A 27,231-nucleotide genomic window follows, 5' to 3' on the forward strand; every position below is an offset into this window, starting at 1 on the left:
GCACATGTTCTGGTGTGAAAAGGACATCTGTCCTCACAGATGTCACAAAAGAAAGCGAAGATGAGACTTTAGAAGCAAGGATCAACTTCAGATATGTCATCCACTTCTGATTTCATGTAATTGTTCTCAAAAAGAAAAAAAATCCAGACATGTACTTAAAGTATCAATGTAATATTCTAAGTGAACACTCTACTGGCTGACGGTTCAGCCCTAACAAAGATGTTGATACCACCTCCTGTGAAGCTCAGGGTACAGCAAAAGAGGGGCCAGGGAAAATGTAAGAATCAGAAGACAGAGAGAATGGCAAGGAAACGTCATCTTCTAGGCATGATGCAGACTTTTAAAGCAGGAACTCACATAGCTGTGATGAGCTTCCTTTGGCTTACTCAAGGCCAAACTTCTCAACGGTTATTTATACGTTTGGGAGAGACTCACTCTGGGTGAGGGCAATGAGCTGTGGTCTACCAGTAGTATCTGGGAGATAAGGGAGTCACCATCTTCAATTGTGGTCCTATTGATGGGTGAGCCAAACAAGCTCTGATGGATACTTCCAAACCTGTGCTCATTTACTGGGCCACCAAACCAGACAAAAAGTCTCGAGAATGGAAAAGATGAGTAATGAGGAAATGGGTTGACTGGAATAGGCTGCAGTTAAGAGTATAGGAATAAAGATTAATAGAATGCATTTTATAGAATTGTCAAAAGAACAAATTTAATTAATTAAAAAAAATCTTGGTGGTTAGTTTGGGTAGGTTTTGAAATTGATCAAAACCTTGTCAATGGTCTTCAAGGGTTATAGTAATCCTTAAGTTTCTTGCCTACAGAAGGGGGAAGGGAGGGAGGGAGGGAGGGAGGAAGAGAGAGAGAGAGAGAGAGAGAGAGAGAGAGAGAGAGAGAGAGAGAGAGAGAGAGAGAGAGCCGAACCTCCCTTAACCCTGTTGTTTAAATGTCAGTGACTTCTTTTTCACTCATGATAGCACAATGGCAGGCCTGGCATATAGATCTGTAATTCAGGTGGCCCTGTTTTGAAACAACAAAACAATGTAATCATCACTCTACGTACTTCCACGTATTTCTTAGATGCCAAACGTCTGTGTTCCTTTAAGAGTGTGCTTGGGCCCTGAGTGAAAAGAGCCCCAACAAATCAGATTAGTGTGCTCTTTAAATGTCCCCAGTAAGCCAAGTTAAGGGGAAAGTGAAAAGACCATTGACCTGCAGGTGTCTGGGTGAAAAATCTTGTGCTTTTGGCAGCAGCTCTCCAAACTCTCTTTGCATTCAAAGCAACTGCAGTTTTCTGGGTGCTGAATGAGATCTCCAGGACATGGTGCTTTACAGACGCACTCGCAGCGATCTTCATCAAACGTCATGTGTGGTCCACAAAGAGTCGGTTCCTGGAGGTAAGAGTGGTCTAAACAGAAACAGGAAAGGGTTGCTTTGGCAACTGGAGCCTGGAGAATGTGATGATCCAAATGAATTGAAAGTTGTACATGTTCCCAATAAAGCTTGGGCCCCTCTCCCAACCTCCTTGTCTATAATTTTTTAACCTTAATATTTTCACAGGGTGAAAGAGATCCATCTGTGATTTTATAACATAAACATACAACTCGTGTTTTCTTAGATTTAAAAAAAGAACAAAAACATACCATAAGCTGAATATTTCTGACAGATTTTTATGGTGGTGACTGACCTGTTAAAAATATAAACTTCTCCCTGCACCTGCAGAGGACCCAGGTTCGGTTCTTGACGCCCACATAGTAATTTAAAACTGCCCATAACAGAAATCTCAGGGTGGGGGTGGGGTGGGGGTGGGAGTGGAGGCTGACTGTTGCCCTCTTCTGTCCTGCATGGGCATTTCATGCTCACCATGTAATAGCAATGCAGGCAAAAACCACTCATACACATGAATTAAAAATAAATAAATCGGGCTAGAGAGAGCACTTTCAGAAGTTCTGAGTTCAAATCCCGGCAATCACATGGTGACTCACAACCATCTGTGATGAGATCTGATGCCCTCTTCTGGTGTGTTTGAAGACAGCTACACTGTACTCATATATAATAAATTAATTAATTAAAAAGAAAGAAAAAATAAATCTTTAATATACACATATGTATATGCAGCAAGCCAGTAATGACAAGATATGGGCTGTCTGTGAGTATGAATGTGGTCCTCTCCAGTATTTTAAAAGTGTGGGAACCAGAAGTGCTAATGCTGTAGACATGTTTTCCTCAGAATTTCCAGATAACCAATGATGCATTCCCTCATTTTAGATCACCGCAAGTATATGAAACATATACAAGTAACAATGAACTGTGATCTGGTCTCCATCAGTGAATTGAAAAACACTGCAAAAAGAGTAAGAGACAGGCTAGGAGGCGTGGCTTTTTTGGTAGAATGCTTGTTTAAAGTTCATGAGTTCTGGGCTCAATCTCCAGTTACTCCTAAACTGGGTGCGGTGACACATGACTGTAATTCTAGCACTCACTCCTGAGTTAGAGGCAGAAGGATCAAAAGTCCAAGGTCATCCCCTGCTACATATGGAATTTAAGGTGAGACTGGAGCTCCTAAGAGTTTGTCTCAAATGGACATCGAAAGCAAACAGTCAGGGGAGATGGTGAAAAGTTTGGAAGACCATGCACTTTTCATCTCAGCGTTCATGCAGGTTTTGGAAGAAAATGTGTATCTCTTTCCCAAACTGGCTTCTTGTTCGGTTTGCTTCATTTGGGAGCTGACACCATTGGCCACCAGATCATGGGGTCACTGTTTCCAACCCCTCCCTTGTTCATGCCCTCTCCTCTCCATGACACTGTCTCTGTCACCATTCACACAGTACCCGGTACTTCTTGTGTCGGTGGCTGCCACTTGTATTACAACCACAGCATGTATCCTTCCAGTCTCTCCCTCACGTGACCATCAAATTCAAACCTAATTCCAATCACCACCAAAGCTTTAAATGTCTTCTTTTTATTTTATTTACTTATTTTTTTAGACAAAGTCTTACTATGTAGCCCTGGCTATTCCCAGGTATTTCTGTGTAGACCAGGCTGGCCTTGAACATCTATCTGTTTCTGGCTCCTCAATGCTGTGATTAAATATGTGAGCCACCATGCCCAGCCTCGTTTTAAGTGTCTTCTTTCACACACAAAAGGCCAAATTTTACAACAGGATATAAAAGACCTTCCATGATCTTGACCCTAAAATCCTTCCATATTCATTCTTAGCCCTCTTTTCCTACCCCTCTTCTCCCCCCACCCCGCCCCCAGATGGCAATCCCTCATGATCTAGTCTTCTGGTTTTGACTGTTTTTTGACACATATTAGACTTTAGGTGGACTGGTTATTCATAAGGATTCCATTCTGAATCTCGTGAACAGGAAATAGATGAGCTGTGTATGTTACAAATCCCTGAGGCAAATGTCAATTTAGGGCAAGACAAGGAAGGCTTGATTACTGGGGGAAAAAAAAAAAAGTCATGAGTCACGTCTCTTAAAGGATTCATATTGAGCACTAGGTGGCAGCAGAAAGTCACAAGAAAGCTCAGTGCTGGCCCAGCAGAGTAGTTTAGGTGGACTGAGGAGTTCAGCACAGCATGTGGCAAAGGCAGAAATGAGTCCTTTGCAAGTTAAAGGGAACAGAGACTGGATGTAGGAGAATTGGGTTGAACAGCAACTAGTTGGGGCTGATGCCTTGAAGTATTATATGTTGGTGTCCACCCCTAAGGACATCGACTGTGGATTACTAATGTATTCTGTCCTCAGTCTTGTCCATTCATTACTGTTCTTAGGTTTTGTTCATTGGAGCAATGAAGATGAGTTGGACTTGAATCAACCACATTCATTTGGAGAATAGAGGACTGAAGACAAGGTACTTGGCTCAATATCTTTGTCCCCCCAAAAAAAGTGTGTTTAGTGCACAGAAAGTAATGTGTCATTGGCAGAATGGAACTACTGGAGGAACAGATGGGAACTTTGTCAGATGAGGACATTATGAGTGGTGAGAACTAGAGGTTACTGAGCTGCAATTCACCCTCCTTCCTCACCTCCGCCATTATTACAACTTCCCTCAAAGCTTTCCTTGCCTGTGCTCTGCTCAAAGCAACTCATTCTCTTCTACAGAGTTGCTGGTTGGATCTTTTTCCAGTTCCAATGGGTGTTACCACTGCCTTTCCTGAACTGTTTGGGTGGCTTTCATTTGTCCAAAAGACCACGCCCTGGCTCTTCCAGTACAAGCTTACTAAGTCCTGTCACTCCAATCAACAAGTGTCCCCAGTTTCAGCCCTTCATATCGCCCTCTTTCCCTCAGTATGTGTTCCCATAATATGGTTAACCTTCATTGTCAACTTTACTGGATTCTAGATCTACCTAGTGCTTACACCTCTGGGTGTACCTATGAGGACACCATCAAAGTTTAACTGACAAAGACCCACTGGAAATGTGAGCTGGGAAGTCAGGCTGAATAAATGGAAGGAGGGGACCAGGAAACAGGGGATGGATACGAACTTGTCTGCTTCCCAGCTGTGGACACAATTCCATCAGCACTCTTGTGCTCTTGCTGAAAGATCATCCCCAACATGATGGACTGCTCTGTGCCAAAGTGCAAGGCAACATAAGCCCTGCCATCCTCCCTCCCTCACTCCCTCCCTCCTCAGTCCTTCTTTCTTCCTTTCCACTGCTTTTTGCCAGATATTTTGTTACAGCACTTAAAAAGGAACCAATGTGTCCCCTGCAAACCTTTTTCAGCACTGGGTTTGTGCTTTGCTTTCTCATCTGAGGCCTGCTTAGAGCACATCTCTCTTTCCATCCTTAATACATGAACCTACCCAGTGAGTCTTCCCTGTGAATCAACATCTCCCTGAAAGAAGACGCCTCACCCCAGGCTATTATAACCCTTCCATAGTGCCCAACCTGTCTATTTGAGGTGTCCCCTAAGGGAACTCCTTGGTTTTGATTCCACGCAGGATTGGCTGATGATGTTTTAGCAACTGCATTGTGGTATGCTGCCTCCACTGTCACCCTTTACTTTGTTGTGTCTGTGTACAAACTGTACGTGTGAGCCTTTGACTACATAACATCAAGAATATATTACCTCATATCCTAGTTTGAGCTATTACAAAGGTGCTGAGAACCAGAACATCACAACAAGAGCAAAAACAGCTTGCCATTTCATTTGTAGGACAGATTACATGGCTCTGAATCCCTTCTATTCTTGCTAGGAGATCATAGCTTAAAGCAAGCAAGGTTCACATTGCACGGTTCCCTGTGATAGTTTTCAGCAGAACCATGTCACTCGTGTAGGGATTGTTCAGCCGGATGCTCATCCCAGGATTCACAGCTTTACAGATCGGGAGACAGAATGGCAGGCTAGCAATTACCCATGTGACTTAGCTCAGGAGCATGGTTTCTCCAATTATAGACAAGTGTTTCCAGGTGTCCTTCTCCATTCCCTTCTTTTTTTTTTTTTTCTTTCTCCAGAGTATTGCCTTGTTTTCAAATGGTGCAGTTGAAAGAAACCAAGTTCCAAGTGATGTATGTGCTTCGCCCCAAAGTAGTTTTTATTAGAGTTTAAGACCTGCTGTAGGGGCTTTGCCCACTTTGTACTTTGAGAGTAACAGCAGAGGGAATGGAGAAGGCTCTAAAATCCAACCACTTTTGCCACCATTATCTGTGTGTTAGGTAGGAAATTGTTAGCTATCTCGGGGTAGACACTGTGACTACATGAGTTGTTGTGAACACTGTGTGATGTTGTGGCTTGACTGAGACACTTGCTCCTCAGTTGTCTGGGGGAAATTATGGAACCCTTAGGAGGCGGGGTCTTTCTGGAGGAAGTACATCACTAGAGGAGGGCTTTGGTGGTTATTAGCCTCACCCCAGTTGCTGTTTTCTCTTTGCTTCCTGTGTGCAGATGGCATGTGATCAGTCAGTTTCCTGCTCCTGATGCCATGCCTGCCTGTTTGCATACCTTCCCCACCGTGACGGACTCCATTACCCTCAAAGTATGAGTCAGAATCTGCTCTTTCTTCCAGATGTTGCTTTTGGTCACGATATGTTATCACGAGCACAGAAAAGTAACTGATGCACCTGGTCATAGTGAAGGCTCAGTCATGTTAAATGCTCTGTCCTTTTTATCACTGTGGCTCTTATCTCACTACTGCCATCCTTACCTTCTGTCCCAGGCAGAGGGGTCTCATCTTGTAAAACACATTTACATTTGGTGTTATCCCACAGCATGTCAATAGGACAGAGTTTCTTGGAATGCGGACATCTAGGAAAAGAAAAATCATGAACAAGATTTAAAAGTTTTTCAGGGTAATTCCACATTGGGAGTATTAAGTCATTCTTAATATTTAATATCTAACAATCTAAATATTGTACATGGAGCATGCTAGTGCTTTTGAATCTTGTTTCTTAGAGTCACACAGGAGAACAAATGTTTGAGGTCACTGTCTCTCGCGGCATGGTGACTGTGAAGAAATGACAACTGTACGAGAACAGTTTTAAAGACCTTAACCTTGGGGCTAGAGACACGGGTCAGCAGATCAGAATGAGTACAGTTCTTCCATGGGACCTGAATTCAGTTCCCAACACCCACATGGATTGGCTCACAACCATCTATCATTCCAGCTCTTATGGATCTAGCACCTTCCTCCAGACTCTAATGGCACATGCACAGATATGCACCGACCCACACACATGCATACACAGACACAAACCCAAACAAAATATAGAGCTTACTTTGTATTTAGAAATGGTATCTTATGAGATAGTAATTTGCTAGTTATAACTGTTCTATTAGGGAAACATTAGATTCCCCTAATAACTAATAATAAACTAAACTTGAATTTATGACAGTCACTGTTTGCATAGAAGTGCCGGAAGACATGGTAGCTATGAGGCTGAAGAAGTTTTACAGTGCATTCAGCCACTCATGTTAAAAAAAATGTGTTTGTCAAATACTATGAGTAGATATGGTTTTGAAGCCAGAAGATGAAAATATTTAATGAAGAGGATGTAATTTTTGTAACTTTACTTGTATTTTTCTACTTGTATCTTCAACATTTTTATTACTGCATATTGTAAAAAAAAATCATCGTTTGCACCATACCATATTCATGCGTACATAAAATATACTTCACCTGCATTTCTCCCCTCTACCTCCTCCTCTTTATCTGCTTTCTTTCCCCCAAAATCCCCCTTCTACTTTCACGTCTTTTTGTTTTTTAATGCTCCACAAAACAGAAAACCTTCAACACACGTCTTTCTGGGTATGTCCCTATAATGAGTAAAGGAATGTGCACACATTTTTGTCAAAGGCAAGAACAGACATTATCAAGTCCAGGAAATGCTTACTGGTCTTCTTCTGGGATCTGAATGGATCTTCTGATAATTGTGTAAGGATGGCGGGTCCCTGTGGGCAAGCACTTACAACCCGTATGGTTGGCAATTTTAACGGGCACTAACTCGGGCACTGATGTCAGAGGCACTGATATCTCAAAGAGCTACAACAAAGAAAGAGAACCATGATGTAAGTTTTAGTGAATACTTTTCTCAGTTTCCACCTCCTGCATTTTTGCCCTTAACCTTTTTGGTAAGGACTTTAACAAAGTCCTTCATGGGCAGTGGCATTAGTCAGTCATTGTAAGTGGTTTGGAAGACTGGGAGTCAGACAGGGGCCATTATCCAGCTTGGTCCCCTAAGTGTTTTCCAAATCTGTTCTTTTCACCATCACTAGAGTTCTTTAAAATTCCTGCTCTGTGCTCTTGTTTTTAAAATTGAGTATAAACTGCAAGGATAAACAAAATTCGATCTTTGGTGGTTCTTTGGGACTTGGGTGGATTGGATTGTTATTTAAACTATTTACTCATTCCCTTCCCAAACCACGTCTATTGATGGCAGACAATTTGCTACTTCCTGACATTGAGCTTGGCCATAAAACTTGTTTTGGCCAATACTGTGTTAGCTGACATGACATAGTACAAATTGGGACTGTGCATGCTTTGTGAGGTTTATTATCTCTTGATTATGGTATAGCCATGAAGTGGATATAGCCTGGAAGCCATGCTAGTTCAAGGGATGGGGGACACAGGAAGCAGGCTTGGACTCACAAAGCACCTTGGAGAATTTTGAACCTCAGATACACAGGAGATTATAACTTAAAGTCCCCGAGTTTTAGGGCATTTGCTATAAAAGTATTGTGTAGCTAAGTTGGAATCACACCCCGACAGATAATTATAGCTAATATACTTATTTCTATATTCTTGTATGCCTGCTATTTTGTACATACTTGATTATTAATTTATTTATCACGTGTAAAATTATTCTATTTGGGGCCCCGAAGAGATGGCTCAGAAGACCCGACTTTGGTTCCCAGCACCCATATCAAGAGGCTTACAACACAGGTAACTTCAGCTCCAGGAGATCCGATTCTTTCTTCTGGCCGTCACAGGCACTGAACTCATGTGGCCGACACATACAGACTGATATAAGTAAAAAATTAAAAAATAATGTAAAAACACTATATTTATCCATGATCCTTACATGACAGACAAAGAGGGCCCAAAGAGCACACAGAAGTTTCAAGAGGGTTTTCATGAAGTGTAGATGAACTTGAGCTTGATTTTAAGGCACTGTCCACTCAGTCACCATTCCATGCAGTTCTATTTAGTTTGGTTTTAAGAGGTAGTTGATCACATAGTCTGTACCATTAAGTTGGGAAATGCCAAACTACACACACATGTCTGTTTGGAACAAAAAAACCCTGCTTCACACTTACACTTAAATAAATTAATTTGCATGAATCATTTGTTGAGTGTTGAAATCAAAACAAAGTAATCAACTATCTACTAAGTGGAAACAATTCACGGGTTGTGTTTATTTGGACCTTTCACCATGTCACAAAAACAAGAACAAGTACGGGTGAGTTTTTTTTTTCCAGCATAAATTTCATGTTCTTGCACAATTCTTCAGTTATGATCCAGGGAATAACAGGATCAGGAATTGAGCCCTCATACGTTATGCAAGCTTCGTTTTACTAACAGTTGATTGGAGCCATACTTACGTCATTGTTTCTAATTATCAAATAGTAGGGTTCAGATTTCTGAGTTCCACAATTCTCCAAAAGGGTTTAGACAAAATAATGCTACAGTGTCAAGGAGAGTTCAGATGGCCAGGAGAGCACAATTAAGAAAACTAGCAATGAAACAATTGGGCATTTAGAACATTCCTTGGCATGGATTGATTTGGAGCGTGTATAATTGTCTTCTACAGGATCATGAGTTGTATGAACACGTGAGGAATTTGCATCCGAGGACCAACAGGCATGTGGCTTGATGTACAGTGTTTTGATAATGCATGCACTACATTTTACAAGAAGATGGTAGCTACAGAAAGGAACATCTTGTAGCTACAGGGCAAAATGTGATGTATTGGTTCACTTTATTTTTCTCACGAGCACTGCAGGATGTTTTCAAAAGTCTTGGGCTGCCTATTGTTCCTTTGTTCCCCATGCTACCCCGGCAATCTAGACATCTTCTCTCCTCCCTTCCCTGTTGGGTTCTGTGACTACTCGATGGCCCCCATGACTGCCCACTTTGCCTCTCAAAGCACCTGCTTACATCCCATGCCATGCTACAGCACCAACTAAGAGTTCCTCCACCATTCTCCCTGTGCTCCTGTGCCTGTCTCTCCTTCCGCCTCTTTAGTTTTCGAGTGAGAGCACACCCCTCCTCTTAGCTGCTCCTTGTCATGTTCACTCTTCATGAAACTTCTCAGTCACTGCAACTAAATGAAATACACCAAAATGGCTGCACGAGATGTCACAGCTTCCTTCCTTCCTTCCTTTTTTTTTTTTTTTAAACACCCTGTTATGTGATGTCTACACGGACTAATTCTTGACGCTACAGCATTGGGTAGATGTTAGCTGTGGAGGCTGTGTCATGGCGGATATTGTGTTCCCTCCCTGAGCCTCTGCTTCTTTGCTTGTGAAGGAGGATAAGGTATCCTGTGTGTTTGGGGAATTTGATGAGGTTGGGCACATAAAGTATTTAATGCTTGGCAGTAAGGTCATTTCCTCGTACCTGTTTGGAGATGTAGGAGGTGCTTGTGTTCATACACATCGAGCTCTCTTCATTGCAGCAGCCTCCACACCGGAAGACATTTACACAGGGGGGCTTGAAGAATGTGTTGGTTGTCTTCCCGAGCTCACTGGCGACTTCTACACATGTCTCTCTAGGGCTGCATTGGGTCCTCTGCCACTCTTCATCTATAACTGTAAGAATAACATTCATTGGGGTCAGTAGGCAAAATGGCCCTGACATACAACACAGGCATTTTTATGGCACCCCCACCCCATCCTCTTGTATTTGTTAATTTTTACTAGGTGGACATTTAAACAGGTCTTTTAGAAATGTATTTATTGTATGTTATGTGTATGGGTGTACCATGTGTGTAGCTAGTGCCGTTGTAGGTTAGAGAAGGGCATTGGATCTCTTGCAACAGGAGTTACAGATACTTGTGAGTCACTGTGCAGAAATTGAACCTATGTCCTATTCAAGAACGACAAGTGATTTAACCATTAAAAAACCTTTCTAGCTCACAGATGGATATTTTCTCCATCCTTTACCTGAATATTTTTATGCAAAAAAGTAAAACTGACATCTCCATATTTTTCCATTGATATCATTACTTCAAAAAATATTTTCTTTCCCATTAGGAGAGAGCACTATGCCTTGTGCCACATTGGGGGCATCTGAAAAGGTAGATAATAAGCAAGTCAGTGGAATAAGGTGAAGACAAAAAGTGTCAGTGTCATTTCTCAAGAAACGTACAGGCTACTGCTGAATAGCACTTCCTCTATTTGAAGCCAGGTAAGAATAGGTTTTAAAATGAATATCTGTTGTCTGCTTATGTAAGTACACTGAGTGAACATTTAAGGGGAATTATGTTTTTCTCAAATCAGACTTTCCACATTTGGAACCATCCAATAGTTTACAGAAGATGATGAGATAAGCCCTTTCATTTTAACAGAAGGAGCAACTCCATGTGGCCATAGCTAATTTGAAGGAAACCAGAAAACTAGAAATACATTTTTGGCAATAAAAGGGAAAATACAGGGCTTGTGGAGAAAGTGTTGGCTGCACAAGTGCGAGGACCTTAGTTCAAATCCTGAAAACCCACATAAAAAGCTAGGCACACTGATGCATTGTGACCGAAGTACTGGGAAGGCAGAGACAGGCAGCTCTTTGGGACCCGCTGAGCTTCAGTTCCAGTGAGAGACCCTGTTTCTAAAACTAAGTTGAAGAACAATAACTAAAGAAGATGCTCAGTGTTGATCTCTGGCCGTCAGATGCACAAACAGGGACACTTCTACATGTACGCATGTGTACACATACATGGATCACACACCTGCATGAAAAGAATATTATATTTTTTTCTGATATAGCTTTATTTCATTTTCTCTTGCCATTTTTCTCTTTATTTTGAGGCAGGGTCTCACTGCGAAGTCCTGGCTGGCTGGAACTTGCCGTGTAGATCAGACTGGTGGCCTGGAATTCAGAGAGATCCACCTGCCTCTGCTTCTTGAGTGCTGAAACTCAGGGTGTGCACACCAGGCCTGGTGTTCACATTTTTAAAACTATTTATTTTATTTTAATTCTCTGTGCATTTGTGTATATGAGAGAGAGATGGGGGGAGAGGGAGAAAGAGGGAGGGGGGAGAAAGAGAGAAGAGGGGAGAGAGGGAGGAGGAGGGAGGGAGAGGGAGAGAGAGCAGGTGCCTACAAATATCAGAGGTGTTAAATTCCCTAGAGCTGGAGTTAGGGCAGTTGCGGTCCTGCCTGATGTGGGTGCTAAGAACCCAGTTCAGGTCCTCTGCTTGTAACAGATGACCTCTCTCAAGCCCCGTTCTTATCCATTTTTAAAGTTAAATTTTGACTCTTAATGTTGTATGTAGCCTTCCTACAGGTTTGGGGGGTGGAGGGGAGTTTCTTTCAGCTTGTCACTGATGGAACTGCAGACTATGTTATCCTAGGAGTGTGTTGAAACCCTTTTATAGTATGCAGCTTTATTATTGACCCCAGGTGATCCCCCTCTTTTAGTGTGCTGATGAGACCTAGTGATTAATTTTTTTGTGAAGAGAACACAACAAAGCAGGGTGACACCTAGGAGCTTAGGTTGAAGCTCTTTTCTGACTCAGTTTCTTTCCTGCTCCCACTTCTCTTGACCTTCCCTTCTCTCCTCCCCACGTCTTTTCTCACCAAGGGCCACCTTAAAAAAAGATTCATTTATTTTTAATTATGTGTGTATGGGGCGGTGTACATGTCAACCAGAAGAGGGTAACAAATGCTCTGGGAACTGGAGTTCTGAGTGGTGGTGAGCCCGCCCTACATAGGTACGAGGAACCAAACTTGGATTATCTGCAAAAGCAGTAGGTGTTTTTAATCACCACAACACTTGTCCAGTCTGAAAGTCATTTTTGAAGCTACCCCAAACTGAGTGCAGCCTCTGGCCAGTAACCAGTGAGGAAAGGGGCCCTTCACAGTCCAAGTGCCTGTGTGGAACTTAATCTTACAAACCACAATCAAATGAACTTGCAAGTGCATTGAGATACTTAGAGCCCAGACCAAGAGAACTTGACTGTATAGTCTCCAGAGAGACCTTGGATCAAAAGAATAAACAAAACAAAACAAAAACAAACAAACAAACAAAAACCCAAACACCTTGGTGATGCTTGTATTTCAGATCCACAAAGGATGAAACTAAAAATATCTGTTTTACAAGTGGGGTGATACTGGATGAATGTTTCTGTACACTACCTTTAAACATTTGTATTGATGGACCTGGGGGATAGCTCAGGAGAGTACTGGCTGCTCCTCCTAAGGACCAACTTTTGGTTCCTAGCATCCATAGAGCTGCTCATGTCGCTTAACTCCAGTTCTAGTGGATCTGATGCCCTCTTCTGGCTTCTCCTGGGTACTGCACAAAGGTAGTACACAGACGTACCAGCAAAACACCCTTACAAACACAATATAAAATGAACATTTAAAACTTTCTGATGATAAAGATTTATCCTTGGTCTGTATTTAATTATGTAATTAAGTATTACTGGGGGTGCTATTTCAATTGCTACTATTAGTCATAAATCTTTGGCAGAGGGAGTAACTTATGAAAATATCTCTTGTTTCAAATGCTATTTAAGTGTTACTTTCTACTTGCCTTTTCTCTTTAAGGTTCTACATTTTAAAAGTTGGAGAAGATTAAAATCGAAATCTCATGAGGTTATGACCAATGGCACCGAGTAAGGTTTCATAAGGCCAATGTTCTTTACGACTGCCCAGGGAATTACCCTAAAATCCACGAGAGGAGTAGATAACAAACCGTAATTGGTGTAACACACTCCTTTGATTGTGCATTGCTTGTAGCTTGGTGACTATCTTGAGATAATCCTCCACATAATTAGAAGGGACAGCATGGAGGCTGCAAATTCTCCATTTTTTATGGCATCTTCCTTATAAAAACCCCTGATTCGTGGTTTTATGGTAAAAGTTGCCTCCGCAGCTCATCTGCACATTCCCCTTGGACCTGCAGACACGTAATCTGGTCAAAGCCTGTGAGCTCTAGGTTGTTTTCTGTGAAGTTCATGTAAAATCTCCACATGAATGAACAACTACACCCTCAAAGCTCTAAACAGTGTCTCAACTCACTTGACACACAGTTCCACGCATGAACACAAAGAACCTTTTTCATACTTAAACTGCTGTGGGATTCCTTCACCTACACATAACTTTCCCATAGCCAAATCCTATGCTCGCTCTCCCTATCTCTCTCTCTCTCTCTCTCTCTCTCTCTCTCTCTCTCTCTCTCTCTCTCTCTCTATATATATATATATATATATATATATATATATATATATATATACATATATACACACATATATATATATATATATGTGAAGAATCATCTATTATTCTTTAACAAACAGGGGAAGCAAAGATAGCTGTAACTATTTTTAAAAAAATAATTTTGCTCAAGGATCAACTGAAATTAAATAATAGATCTACTCATGTCCTGTGAAATCATATTTATATCTAAAAGGCTAAGTCTAACAACAGCACTGGTGTCTTGAGTTGTTTTGAAATGTCATCAGAGAGGTAAAGGCATAATCAAGGCCACACAACTTTATTTTAAAGTGTAAGTCATTGAGGCACAGTATGTATAAACAGCCATCTTGTAGAGTATGTTTCATAATCTGGATATCATTGAAGGAGTATCTGTATACACCACATATCCATCCTCACCCCTACTCCAGGAAGCAATTTGAAAGTGTAATGGTCCTTTGATGTCTATGGAAGACTGCTTTTAGGGCATCTTACAGATACTAAAATCCTTGAGTTACCAAGTCCTTTATATAAAGTGGGCTAGAATTTGTAAATAACCCATCTACATATTTATGTACATTTGAAGTCATGTCTAGATAACTTCTAGTAACCAATAAAAGCCACATATGCCATATGAATAGTTGTTTCAGCACATTGAATATCAAGAAAAGGTCTGTATATGCTCAGTACGCATGCATTTCTCCTAAATATGTGTGATTGGCTGAACCCATAGTAGGGATGCAGAACTTGAGGATAGGAAGACTGACTGTATGTTATTTTCTACTTGTAAGATTTGATTATTTTGTGTCAAAAATATCTTTGTTGTTTTCTGAGTAACCATGATTATTCCTTACTTTTTAACTTCTCCCTTTCTACTTTTAAATAAAAACCACAGGGTTTTGAAGACAAAAAAAAAAATCTATATCCAAACTGTTGGTTTTTCTCTCTGTCTGAATAGCAATTGAAAACTCCTTGTTGATACCAAACAATCAAAGCTCCCAGAAACTAAACCACTATCCAAAGAGTCCACATAGAGGGACCCATGCGCCAGCTGCACATGTAGCTTGTTGGGCATCAATGGGAGGGGAGCCCTTGGTCCTGCTAAGACCCAGTGTAGGGGAACGTTAGGGTGGGGAGGTAAGAGGGTGGGTGGGTGAACACCCTCATAGAAGCAGAGGGAGGGGTGATGAGATAGGGGATATGGAGGGGAATCTGGGAAAGATGATAATTTGAAATGTAAATAAAATAAAGTCAATAAAAAAGAAAATAAATAACATTTTGACGATAACATTTGTTCTAATTCTTAAAAAACAAAACTAAACTAAAAAACTCCTTGTTGATAAATACGTGAAGTTCTTTTGCTCTTTAGTAAACATGTTTTTCCCATCACTAAAAGGAGTCTTTTTGTATTTGCTTTACCCTCAAATTTTGGAGTTACATTTATCTTAATAGTTTGAATGACCTTATGTTAGATGTATATATAAAAATCATTTTGAGTATACTTCTTTGTGGAGTAGACATTTGAAAATTAGAATTCTTGAGCTGGCAAGATGGATCAGTGGGTAAATGTGCTTGCTGATAAGCCTGAATACCTGCGTTGGAATCCTTGGCCCCACAAGGTGGAAGGAGAAAACTGATTCTTGCAATGATTTGTTCGTTTATTTTTTATTATTTTATTTGTTTATGAAAGTCCCACATGTGGCTGTCTGAGAACCATTCCCAACTTTATTCAGTGAAGCATCTTGTCACAAAGTCAAAGCCCTTTTGTTCCTCGCTGATACATAACTACCCTGCTCAAACTTTTGGAAGAACTTGGTACTGGTGTCACTATTTGATAAAGACTATACGGCTCCACCTATGCACCTACCTTTTAGTGTTTCCGTATCATAGAAAGTTGCCGCAAATCTGGTGGAGCGATGGGATGTTGAGCGCGAGTCCACACTGGCAAGACTTTTGAGCTTCAACCGGCATCGCCACAGCTTCCAGTCTTCAGAGTGCGCGATTTGTAGCAACTCCTCCAAACTAGAAGCTGCTCGGATCTGTTGTTCAGAACGTTCCAACAGGGACCGGGATGATCGCTCAAAAGAAAAATCCTAATTAAGAATGAGTCACAAAATATATCTTGATTACCATGGTTGCTAACAGTTTAAACTATAGACCATCTGAAAAGAAACAAGTTAAGGTTATTCCAGTGTGTACCTGTGTCTGGAGAAAAAAAAAAAAAACAAAGCAATGTTTAATGGTTGACTTTGAAATGGTAGGTCTACTTCCTTACCCAGAGTCTTTCTTTGCACATTGTCTTACTCAGGAAAAAAGATGCATATATAATAGAGGTAAAGTCTTTGTGATATTAGTCACATGAACCCAAAATGCAATGACCAAGGTCCTTAGAAAGCAGGGGAAAATATAGACACAGCAAGGCCATGTGAAGATGGAAGAGAAGATGAGGTGATAAAACCACAACTCGAATTACCTAGAGCTGCCAGCAGCAGTTGAGGCAATGCTTCATGCCAAGAGAGTTTGACACTGTGTTTGGGGGATTTTTCTGTTGCTCCGAGCTACCAAATTTTTGGTACTTTGCTACTGCAGCCACAGAAAAGCAGTAGAGAGTCTTCTATTATACCAATTTTGTGACAACCGCCACTGATTTCCTAGCTTATGCTGAAGTCTCGCCATTTCTCTACAGTTACATCTGATTTGCAATGGCTAAAATGGTGCAAAAGCCTAGATGGGTATATTCGTGGGGGGCGGGATTTCAAGTCAAGGAAAGATATTCAGTATGCAACTTCTTGTTCAAGAGTAGGGGCTTAGTTACATGAAATAATGATACATACATAGTTACAATTATGTAGTATAACATCAAAACCAATGGAGTCTGTTTCCTACTGGAGTTTCCCCCTCAAGTACTGGGGATCCGTCTTTGGGCCTTGTTCATGCTGGGAAGGTATATTGCCAACTAAGCTATCATCCAAGTTCTGGAGCTGACTTCTTCATCTCCTCTCTTTCCCAGACTCGCATTTCTATCAGTCTGGAGCTGAGTTCTTTCCCAGACTCGCATCTATCAGTCCCAAGGCTTTAATTTTATGGTTCCATAGTTTAGCAGCAGTTTCCACTTAGATTGCCTTACAAGCTTGCTTATCATTGCTTTGTTAAAACATTTACAGTCCATGAACTAAAAACAGTCTCAAAACTACACATATTCAAGGTTATGACTTTTGTTGTTGTTATGGGGCAAGTTCTCTCTCTCTCTCTCTCTCTCTCTCTCTCTCTCTCTCTCTCTCTCTCTCTCTCGTAGCCAAAGTTGGTCCAGAAATTGTGGTCTTCCTACTTCAATTTCTACAGACCTTATATCTAAGGCATGTGTGACGCCACCTTAGTCATTTTACCGAAGTCCAGATGGGAGTATTCACAGGCATGTGTTTACATTTCTGCCTGAGGTAGAAGACTATTAAGTATATTTGTAAGGTGTAGGAAAGGCGTTAGTTGGACCCAATATGAAGAGCTAAAATGATCACCCTCTGAAACATATGTGCCACAGTAAGCCATGTGGCTCTGTAGAGAGCAAGATTGCCTCAGAAGTTCAGGGAACTTATCTTGGTGGTTTCTCACATCCCGCTGGAGTTGGAAACAAGGATGTTTTTGTCAAGGGAGAGAAGGGAGCTTAAAGAGCACAGCCGGGCTATGTGAGTAGGGTGCTGGACTTGAGTAGCATAGCTCAGCTTCTTTAGTTGAGAACCCTGTAGACAAAACTGAAAGCTTGCTCGTTTCCATGGCAACCCTTACACGTGATTTGCCAGTGCCTTCTCATTGCCTGCCCATTCATCTCCTCTTTCTAGTACTATGTAAAGCTACCTCACAACAGTTCAATCTTCAAGATCAAAGGAGTTGGCCGCACTACTCCAATAAGCTAGTGAGAAAGACTAACAGATACTTTAAAAAAGATTATTAAGTTGGGCTCAGTGTGTGTGTGTGTGTGTGTGTGTGTGTGTGTGTGTGTGTGCACATGTGCATGCTTATGCACACTTATGTGTATAAAAATAATTATAGAGGAAAATATCATGAATTTAAGGAGGAGGGGAGAGGCAGAAGGAATTGGGTGGGGAAAATGAAGAGGCGAAAATAATAGATGTACGAACCCCGCTAAAATTTTATATTAAAATCATTAAATTGTACTCTGATGAAAGAATTTTCATTTATGGAAATAAAATTTCATTCAATACCATCTTTGGATAAGGCTGATACATGGCTTCCTACTTCTTATAGGTCTCAATTTGAAAAACAATCCTATGCTGAAAACCTCAGGAAGAAATAGTAATTCTTCAGACTGAATTAAATTATTGAGTGATGTGAAGACTAAATAGCTCCTATGGCTGGTTTCTTTGTCAAACCCACAACATTGACTTTCACCCTCAAAGCTATTGAAAGCCTTCTTAGTCTACTAAGGGAAAGCCTAGTACCAAATAACAGAAATTGGAAACAGTCACTTTATAATTCAAAATGGAAAGACTAAGGACTGGGGGAGAGCAAGTAATTTATCTAAGGCATACATTTGGGAAGGGTTGAAAATGGATCTCTTTCCAATCAGCAATCTACACTGGTGGATATTTGTGTAATCAACTTTATGCTATCTGCATGTGTGGGAGAAAACTAAACATCAAAATGTGACTATCGTCCCAAAGCATGCTTAAACCTTTGATTGCAGTGTTTTTCATTGCTGAACTTCTGCCAAATGAGCTGCTCTTTATTTCTTACAGTTCTCTAATACAAGTGCTAATCAAATCTAAACTGATTAAAATCAGCCAGCGAGATGAGAGGACAAGAGACAACATTCCCGGGTCTCTGCTTTTTATTAGAGTGTCAGCCTCGGTTCTGTAATTAGTTCAAGACTGTTAGCAATGCTCCTCCTAAATAACAAATCGTTCTCTGATGGTTTTTAGCTACTGATAACCATTTTTTGAAAGCACGGGGTTGAAGGGTTCTGCAATATTACTTTGTCACTATAAATATTACTACACATAGAGCAAAGCTGGTCTTAGAGACCTAGGTGGTTACATTTCTAACAGGCCAAGAAATGGCCACACTGTTGCTTGCTTTGTTCTCTCTTGGGAAGGATTTGGAGCATAGGTTCCCAGACTTGCCTGCACTTTGCATGTGGGAAAAAGCTTCCAAAAATACTGACGAACTGACTGTATCACCAGAGTCCTATTTTACATGTTTGGACCACAATTAAAAATAAAAAGCCCCTGACAGCCTGGAAGGCCAGGACCCAGAGGCTGGACAGTCCAGAGACCTAGGATAACAACAACAAAAAAGACATTCTGCTATACTTATAGATTGGCCCCTAGCCTAATCGTCACCCGAGAGGCTTCTCCCAGCAATTGATAGAAACAGATGCAGATACAACAGTGACTTCCAGAGTCACAGTCACCTGCCCTGTGCCCTGTGGACACTGGGCCACTGGTCCACTCCACAACTGAATGGGGCAGGAGGGTGCGCGGCAGGGGAGGACGGAAACTTGGGGCTGCGCTCTTCCTAAATGAACGCTGGAGAGTATCCCGTAAGCGGCGGGCGCACAGGCCCTGGGACTCCTGTGTGCAGTTCTCAGTTGTTCAACCCAGCGGAGCGGAGGAGGCTGGAGAGAGAAGAGGCGCCAGGGTGGGAGTGGGGTTGGGGGCAGTGCAGATCGCAATCTAAACCACGCCCAGTCGTCTCTGTGATTGGTGGCAGGTCGCTAGCTTCTCTGACCCCACCCCTCTGCCCCGCCCCCCGCATGCTGGAGCACCTCGCTGGAACCTGTTCTGTACTTAGCAAAGCGCGAGGAGGGGGTGGAGGGGGGATACCCAACATTGCAGCTCTGAGACATGAGTCCCCTACCCGGGACCCTGGGGCAGGGGCAAGGGGCCCATTCTTTGTTTCTAGCTGGGCTAGATCTCTTTTGCCCCGCGGAAGCCTCGAAAACCTCCAGTCCCCTCACCCAGCCCCCTCCCTGGTTCCACCAGTCTTATTTGGAGGGTGGGGTTTCTCTTTTCTCTTCCCTACTTCCTTGTCTTACCCCGAGTTTTAAGTCCTTCTCTACTTGTCTCCCCTTTTCTACCTCTGCCTTCCCCTGTTTCTTTATTATTATTGTTGTTGTTATTATTACTCCAAGTGTCCATGTCTCTCTCCTGACTTCCCTATCTCCAGGGCTGGTCCTACTGAAGGATCAGCTTCTTCCTCTACCTCTACCTCTACCTTCCTCAATCTCCACAATGAATCCCCACACAAACTAAACCCAAGTTTCTCTAGCGGAACTGGGACTCTTCACCACACAGAACTAACTTTTTTTCTGTGTCCGAAGCAGCTGTGCAAAAATAAAATAAAATAAAAATTTAAAAAATTGAGCAAAATAATTTTTATTTGAATGTTGATTTTTTTCAAAAAGCAATAGTCATCTCCAACATGTCGGCGCCATAGTTATTCAGTAGCATCCAGCTAATGGTGAAATAAACCTTGTAGAAATTATAAGATTTTGGGTTGTAAGCCTAGCTTTTAATGGCTGCGCCATCTCTCCAGCCACTTCAGAGTGAGGTAGAAACCTAGTGCGATGGAAACTCTCAGGAACCTATGAGGGTGACCCCCACTTAGACTCCTAGTAATGGGGGTTATCAATCCTGAGCTCACTATCTTCTGCAACTATCTATGCAGGTTTTCAAATATAGGGATTGGGACACCAATCCAGCCACAAAACCTTTGACCTACGATTTTTTTCTGTCTTCAAGTTGTGCGGGGGTAAAGGTAACACAGAAGCGGTGGGAATAGGTAATTAACAAATGTTCCAACTTGAGACCCATTCCAGGAGAGGGAACTAATGTGTGACACAGCCTGGAGAACCAGGAGCCTCAGAGTCTGGACAGTCTAGAGATCTAGGATAGGACCAAACACAACTGGCGATAGATAGATAGATAGATAGATAGATAGATAGATAGATAGATAGATAGATAGATGATAGGTAGGTAGGTAGGTAGGTAGGTAGGTAGGTAGGTAGATAGATAGATAGGTAGGTAGGTAGATAGATAGTTAGTAGGTAGGTAGGTAGGTAGATAGATAGGTAGATAGATAGATAGATAGATAGATAAATAGATAGTTGGTAGGTAGGTAGGTAGGTAGATAGATAGATAGATAGATAGATAGATAGATAGATAGATAGATGATGGGTGGATGGGTATGTGGGTGGGCGGGTGGGTAGACAGACAGACAGACAAAAATCAGTGAAATGACACTGACCCAGGCCCTTTGCATATATGTGTTCTGCTTGCTGTTCTTGTGGGACTCCTAACAGTGGGAGCGGGGCTGTCTCTGATTGTTTTGCCTGCCTTTGAGACCCTTCTCCTACTGGGTTTCCTCATCCAGCCAATACAAGGAGAGGTGCCTAGGCTTATTGCACTTGATATGGCATGTTCGGTTGATATCACTGGAAGATCTGTCCTTTTCTGAAGGGAAACAGAGAAGGAGTGGATCTGGGGGAGACAGGAGTTGGGAGCGAGAGACTGGGAGGAGAAACTACAGTTGAGATGTAAAATATGAGAGAAGCATAAATAAACTTTGAAAAAGAAATTATAGTATTACTTACATGTTCAGGCATTAAACTAATCCTTTATACAGACCAAAGTGAACTCCCCAGAGGTTGGTATGACATGAAAATGACTAAGACATCTTTATTTTATAAAGAGCATCATTGTCCACTCATGTGCTTGGCACATGGAAGACATTCCACACATGTTTACTGAACTGAATGTACAGCTCTCCTTCCCCCAGGGAGAAAAGGTTTCTCTGACCAGAGTATATTTGTCAAAAATTTCCACATCTTCCTATATCACCCAAGATGAAAACACAGGTAGGGCTTTCAGAGATAAAGGCAGGAGGGTGTCTAGGCTGTGCACAGACATTGTATGGCTAGATGCTGCTTTGTCTAGCATTCCTTCTGTGGCCATCAAGCTGAAATAATGGGCTAAGGTGACTTCAGTTCTAGAAGTGAACTCCCTGTTTGATGGCCTAGGGCTGGAAGAACATTTCAGGATTCTTTGACACAGTCATCCAAACCTCATCTCGCGCGCACAGTAAAATAGAAGGATAAATACACTGCCTTAAAAATGCTTTTGGATTTTACACAAATCATAAAACCAGGTGAGCTATGGTGACGACCAGAGATAGTCCAGTGTTGTCTTTCACCTGGCTATCTCAGAATCCTCCAAGGCTAGTGTGTCAGACAACCAATAATCATCACTTTCTGCATCTACTATCTGACTGGCTTTGCTAAGTAGTGTTTAGAACACTGCCTCAAACAAAACGATGAAACGTTCCTCTGTTGAAAAGCCCCCATCCTCATGATGAAGGTGGAATCAACAGGGACAAACAGACCGCAAATTTCAAACACAGATGTATGCCAACAATAAAATAAAATAGTGTAATGAACCTGAATCCTATGTGTAAACTGTGACCCATGAGCCACAGGGTGCAGCCTGTTTTTGAACAGCCTGTGAGTTAAGAAAGGGCTTTTGCATTCTAAATGGTTGGAACTCATGAATACAAGGTTACTTGGTGCATAAAATTTACATAAATTAAAATTTTAGTGTCTATAAAGTTCTATTGGAGCTCACCCCCACCCTGCTGTTTTTTCTAACCTTGACAACTGCACTTCTGCTCTCTACTCACCTTCCAGAAGTCACTTTAGTTCTCTTGCTCCTCCTCAGAAAATCCAAGCTCCTCCCTCTTTAGCCACTACCCTGAGGGCGGACTCTGCCTCCTTCAGCTATTTCAATACTATGCATTAGCATAACTGAATTAGAAGAATCTCCCCCTTGATCATAAGCATCCTGTGTCCCCTCCTTCACTTGAGTGCTTTTCTTTATTTTTGTCCCTGACATATTATAGATTTGCATCTTGTCCAGTCCCACTAAGCACAATCAAAATACGCATTCCAAGGGAGCTGAACTATTTTCTTTCTTGCTTCAGTCTCGGATCTTAGACACAGTAAATATTCAATAATATCTGGTGGAAAAAGTAATGCATTATCAAATATTAGAACATTGTAACAAGAGGTACAGGAGAGTCTTTATGGGTTAGGACATCTCAACAAGACAAGGCTTTCATGATGTTGAAGCTGCCTCAGGATGCTTTTGATTTATGCTCTAGTATCTTAGTAGGACCATAAGAACCCGAAAGAAGAGAGAAAAGTGGACCAGCCATCATAAAAACAACCCAAGCAGGGATGTTAATTTTATTGCTATCTCCTTTCAGCTCAGTTCATTCCCAATTATGCTAAATTCCTACCCTTTGCTTATCAAATGATAAAAGAAGAGCTCTCTGGGCTGTGGAGATGGCCCAGTGGTTAAAAGTATTTACTGCTGTTGCAAAGAACAAGAATTTGGGTGGTTACCCTAAGTTGGGTGGTTAACAGGTGTCTGTGATTCCAGCTCTAGGAGATATTGCTCCCTCTTGTGGCCTCTGCAGACTCTCACACTCTTGTGCACATACGCTGACACAAATAAGCTTAAAATAAAATAAATATCTAAAAGAAAAAAAAAGAGATAGAAAGACCTAAACATTGTTCAGGAACAATTTTATTGTTCTTTGCATTTCTATTTCTCTACTACCTATGTGGGAATGCTTGTACCTGAGAATTCCAGATCTTTTTACTACTAGGGCTTTATGGGATCATTGTTTGTATTTCACAAGTTATCTGTGTAACAGGTTTATAGCAACATTTTAGTCGCAGGTTTTAAGTTAGGATTTTTCAATTAAAAATGAGTCCTACAAGGAAGTATCATACATAGGATGTAAGAAAGAGTTCTAGTTTATCTTGGGTACCATAATACGCTAGAATGATATAAAAGCTGCAATTGCCGAGACCAAAAAAAAAAAAAAAAAAAAAAAATGACTGAGATCTCATTGGTTCACCTGGCTAACAACAAAGCCAGCAAACTTTCCCATATATGACTTTGTTGGTGGCAAAGGGGCTTATTCTAATCCTATTTGGCGCTGAATGACTCCACCATCTATAAACATTACAAGTCAGGTGGCTTTAAAGATGGTATAGGGCAAAGCTAAAGAAGAAACAAAAAACTCTTCCAAGAGTTCTGAGAGCTACCATGACCTAGATTGACTCCTCTCCTGCTAGACTGACAGGCCCCCATTGCTTCGTTGAAAGACCTATACACTCTACCTTCATCTAGCATCTTATAATGATTCCCAACATACCAGGTGACAATTATTTATTAAAGCAGACAGATGTCATGCTGGAGAGATGGTCATAGCGAATGGTAAAAGCATAAGGCTGTTGGGAATCATTAGTAAGTATCTGGAGGGTACAGAGGTATGGTTAGATCTATAACATAGGTTGTTGTGAACTGCCTACCTTAGGAAACTTTCTCTGCTCATCTCAACTGTATACAAAGCTTGAGAAAACAGGGACTGAAATAAATCCCACATCTAGTCAGCAATCTACTCAGTGCCTGGTGTCCACTGTGGTAAGAAGGCATCAGATCCCATGTAACTGGCCTTTATGAAGCCACTGAGAACTGAACCTGGGCCTTCTGCAAGAGTAGCAAGTGTTCTTTACCACTGAACCATCTATTCAGGTCTTTGTTTTACAAAGAACATGTTAAGATTTTGGTAAAGATTTTCCTCAACTCACATGTTCCAAGCACTGTTGGCCCCAAACAACTAGTTTTCCAAGCATAAGCTGCAAGACTATAGTGAAACTGGGATAACTTTCACTCAAATGGCAGTAAGTGCCATTGTCCTGGATACATGTATCCATTTGCATTCTTACAGTAGGAAAAAAAATCACAAATTCATAGCAGAATACCACAGTCACTGCCAGTCTAAGCTGAATAAACAGGACAGTTCTCTAAGCGAAGAAGTTAAGTTCAGACTAGAAGAAGGAGGGAGCAAACTGGAAACGGATTTAACATCACAGCTGTGACCAGAAAAGGGAGACCAGAGAAAAGGATGCTGCCATAGACTCAGTACTGAGGAGGACCCATAATAATTTGTAGAACAAATGACATATTCTTATATCTAAAGGCAAAAACTAATCAAGTACCAGTGTCCTAAATCATTTCTATGGTACATTTTAATTTAAATAAGAAAGACACCAGTGTCAAGGAATAGATTTCTTTGATTTTATTTCTGTTTAAAATAGGTGTGTGGGGGGAAGAGACTATGTAAATCAAAATTATGCATGTCATTATGCTTCACCGCCCAGTAACGTGTGTCCCCAAACATCTACTTAATTACAGGCTTAACTTAACACTTCATATAAGAAACAATCCAAATTAGCTGGGGGTCAGATAGCTATTAACCCAAGGGAAAATATAAGGGCATGTAAGAGAAACATTGAAAGGCTTGTTAGTAAACACATGTTTCACATCTGCCATCTGTTTAGGGCATGTTTTCTGTTATATAAAAAACTCATTCACTTATTCTCACTGTCCCATTCAAGAAATTTAAACGAAAACAGTACTTTTAAAACCTCACTGTGCCCAGGACACAGAGAGGATTCTGGTAGCTGTGTCTATAAAAGAATAAATTCCAAACAGGGACAACTTCACTAGGGCATAGGGTTGAAGACTGGTGTTAAGTGAAATTTCAAACAGCATCATGCTGTGGTGGTGAGGCGTCTTGTGTATCAGCCTGAATCATTCAAGCTTTGCAAGTCCAAAATGCACATGGCAGAAAGGACACTTCTCAGCTCTACCTGACTGCCGCCAGCCTTAACGTTGCACCTTGGTGTCAGGCCGGGGGGGGGGGGGGGGGAAGGGGAATCCACTTTTCTGTAGAGTTGACAGGGTGAAGACTGTAAATGGAGCCTGTTGGTCTTGACCTATGAAACCAGGATGCATAGATACGACCTGTTTATGCATATAGTGCTTCCCACGTAAAACAGCTCATGAACTAATTTTCCCCTCTGGGGGGCGATATGCTCCCCCTTATTGAAAACGCAAGCCACAAAACTCAAGCCCACATCTGATTTCTGTCCTTTTGTAGCCAGAGATTTCGAAATCAGTCATGATTTAGTAGCTCTCTAGACAAAACAATTGCAACTGAGTCTGCATCCTTTCCAAAAACTAAAAGGCTCGAAAAGTACAAAACATGGAGTGAAAATGCTATTGTAGCAGTCCTGGTCCCTAGTTCATCCTTTCTGCATGGCTCTCAATGTCTTGGGCTGTTCTTCATGCTTGCTCACAGAACCAAAGATTGGCTGACTGTTTAATCTTAGACACATTTTTCAAAAGCAAAATCAGGAAAAAACAAAAAAAAACAGCAACCCAAGTAAACATTTTTTTCCTGGTTGGTAGCAATAGGTAATTTGCAAAACCAGACAGAAAAACAAAATCCATGAAAACCACTGTGATTTTCAATTAAAAAATAATTACTCAACCTTGCTGCTTGCAACTAACTTACAAACCAATGGCCCATAAAAATTGTGTGTGTCGTGAAGGTAAATCCCAGCTTCCTCAGAAAACCACTGTGCCATCTGCAAGCATGACTGGGAGCAGACTGGTTCCGTGTCAAAGATTTTAAGAATGTTCATGTTCTATTCCCACCCCAAACACACACAATCAGTGAAAATAGCCATTCAAATTTTCATCCACATGCACATTGTCCAACATTCATGGCAAGAAACTTATTAAGCTGCCTCCCCTTCCCCAAATAAAGCAGTCACTAGTACATACAGGCTAAGAGTAGGCAGGGCTTTTTAGACGGCTTCAAAAACAGTAAGGGCAAAGGACTTTTTCTGTGAAAGCCAGTAAAGAGAAGTAGTATGCAGAATCCAGCTCACCTACCTTCACAACTCCATGTTCTCGACTGAAGCCCTGCACCAGGTACATATAGGACATCATGAGAATATTCACCACTGCCCACTCTCCATACATTGTGAATATTTTCAGTGTCTACTGATGATGACTAAGCAGTTGTTTCCAGGCAGCTACTGAAAAGTGTGGCAAAAGGCATCCTCCAGAAGCAAAGTGTGAAGCCCCAACACTTTACATGGGGGAAAAAAAAACCAATCACAGGATCAGTTGTAATCAAAATCCAAGGAAATGACTTGAGTTAGCCAAGGACTCCCCCACCGCCACACACAATCTTAGCATGGGAGAAAGAGATGAAAAATATTTCAAAGTTTCCCGCTGCAAAAATAATCAGGAGGTGGCCATGTCTTTCACTTGAAGCTCGAAATCACTCTGTAGATATCTCTTACCAAGAAAGTTGAAGGAAAAAAAAAAAAACATCCCCACCCTATGTACTAGGTTCTAGCTGCTTTGTGGTATGACCACAGACACTTGCAGCTACAGCAGGCTGGAACCCAACTACTGATTAAAA

The 27,231-nt window shown here is 41.4% G+C and overlaps 1 protein-coding gene across 2 annotated transcripts; it reads right to left on the reverse strand.

Annotated features, from left to right (window-relative positions):
• Positions 1-1,184: 1,184 nt before the first annotated feature.
• VEGFD (vascular endothelial growth factor D) lies at positions 1,185-26,826 on the reverse strand (the record flags this gene model as incomplete). Of its 2 annotated transcripts, none has more annotated exons than XM_080909794.1 (6): positions 26,694-26,826; positions 15,734-15,959; positions 10,070-10,254; positions 7,344-7,492; positions 6,158-6,258; positions 1,185-1,408 (listed from the first exon to the last, which is right to left on the reverse strand). In XM_080909794.1, the coding sequence occupies exons 1-6, from the start codon at positions 26,781-26,783 to the stop codon at positions 1,185-1,187; spliced, it is 975 nt and encodes a 324-aa protein (XP_080765920.1). In that variant the 5' UTR covers positions 26,784-26,826. The 2 variants fall into 2 exon arrangements, with proteins under 2 accessions (XP_080765920.1, XP_080765919.1); XM_080909793.1 differs by having other exon boundaries at positions 10,070-10,260.
• Positions 26,827-27,231: the final 405 nt, after the last annotated feature.

Source organism: Micromys minutus (assembly GCF_963924665.1).
Source record: "Micromys minutus genome assembly, chromosome: X".
Lineage (NCBI taxonomy): Eukaryota > Metazoa > Chordata > Mammalia > Rodentia > Muridae > Micromys > Micromys minutus.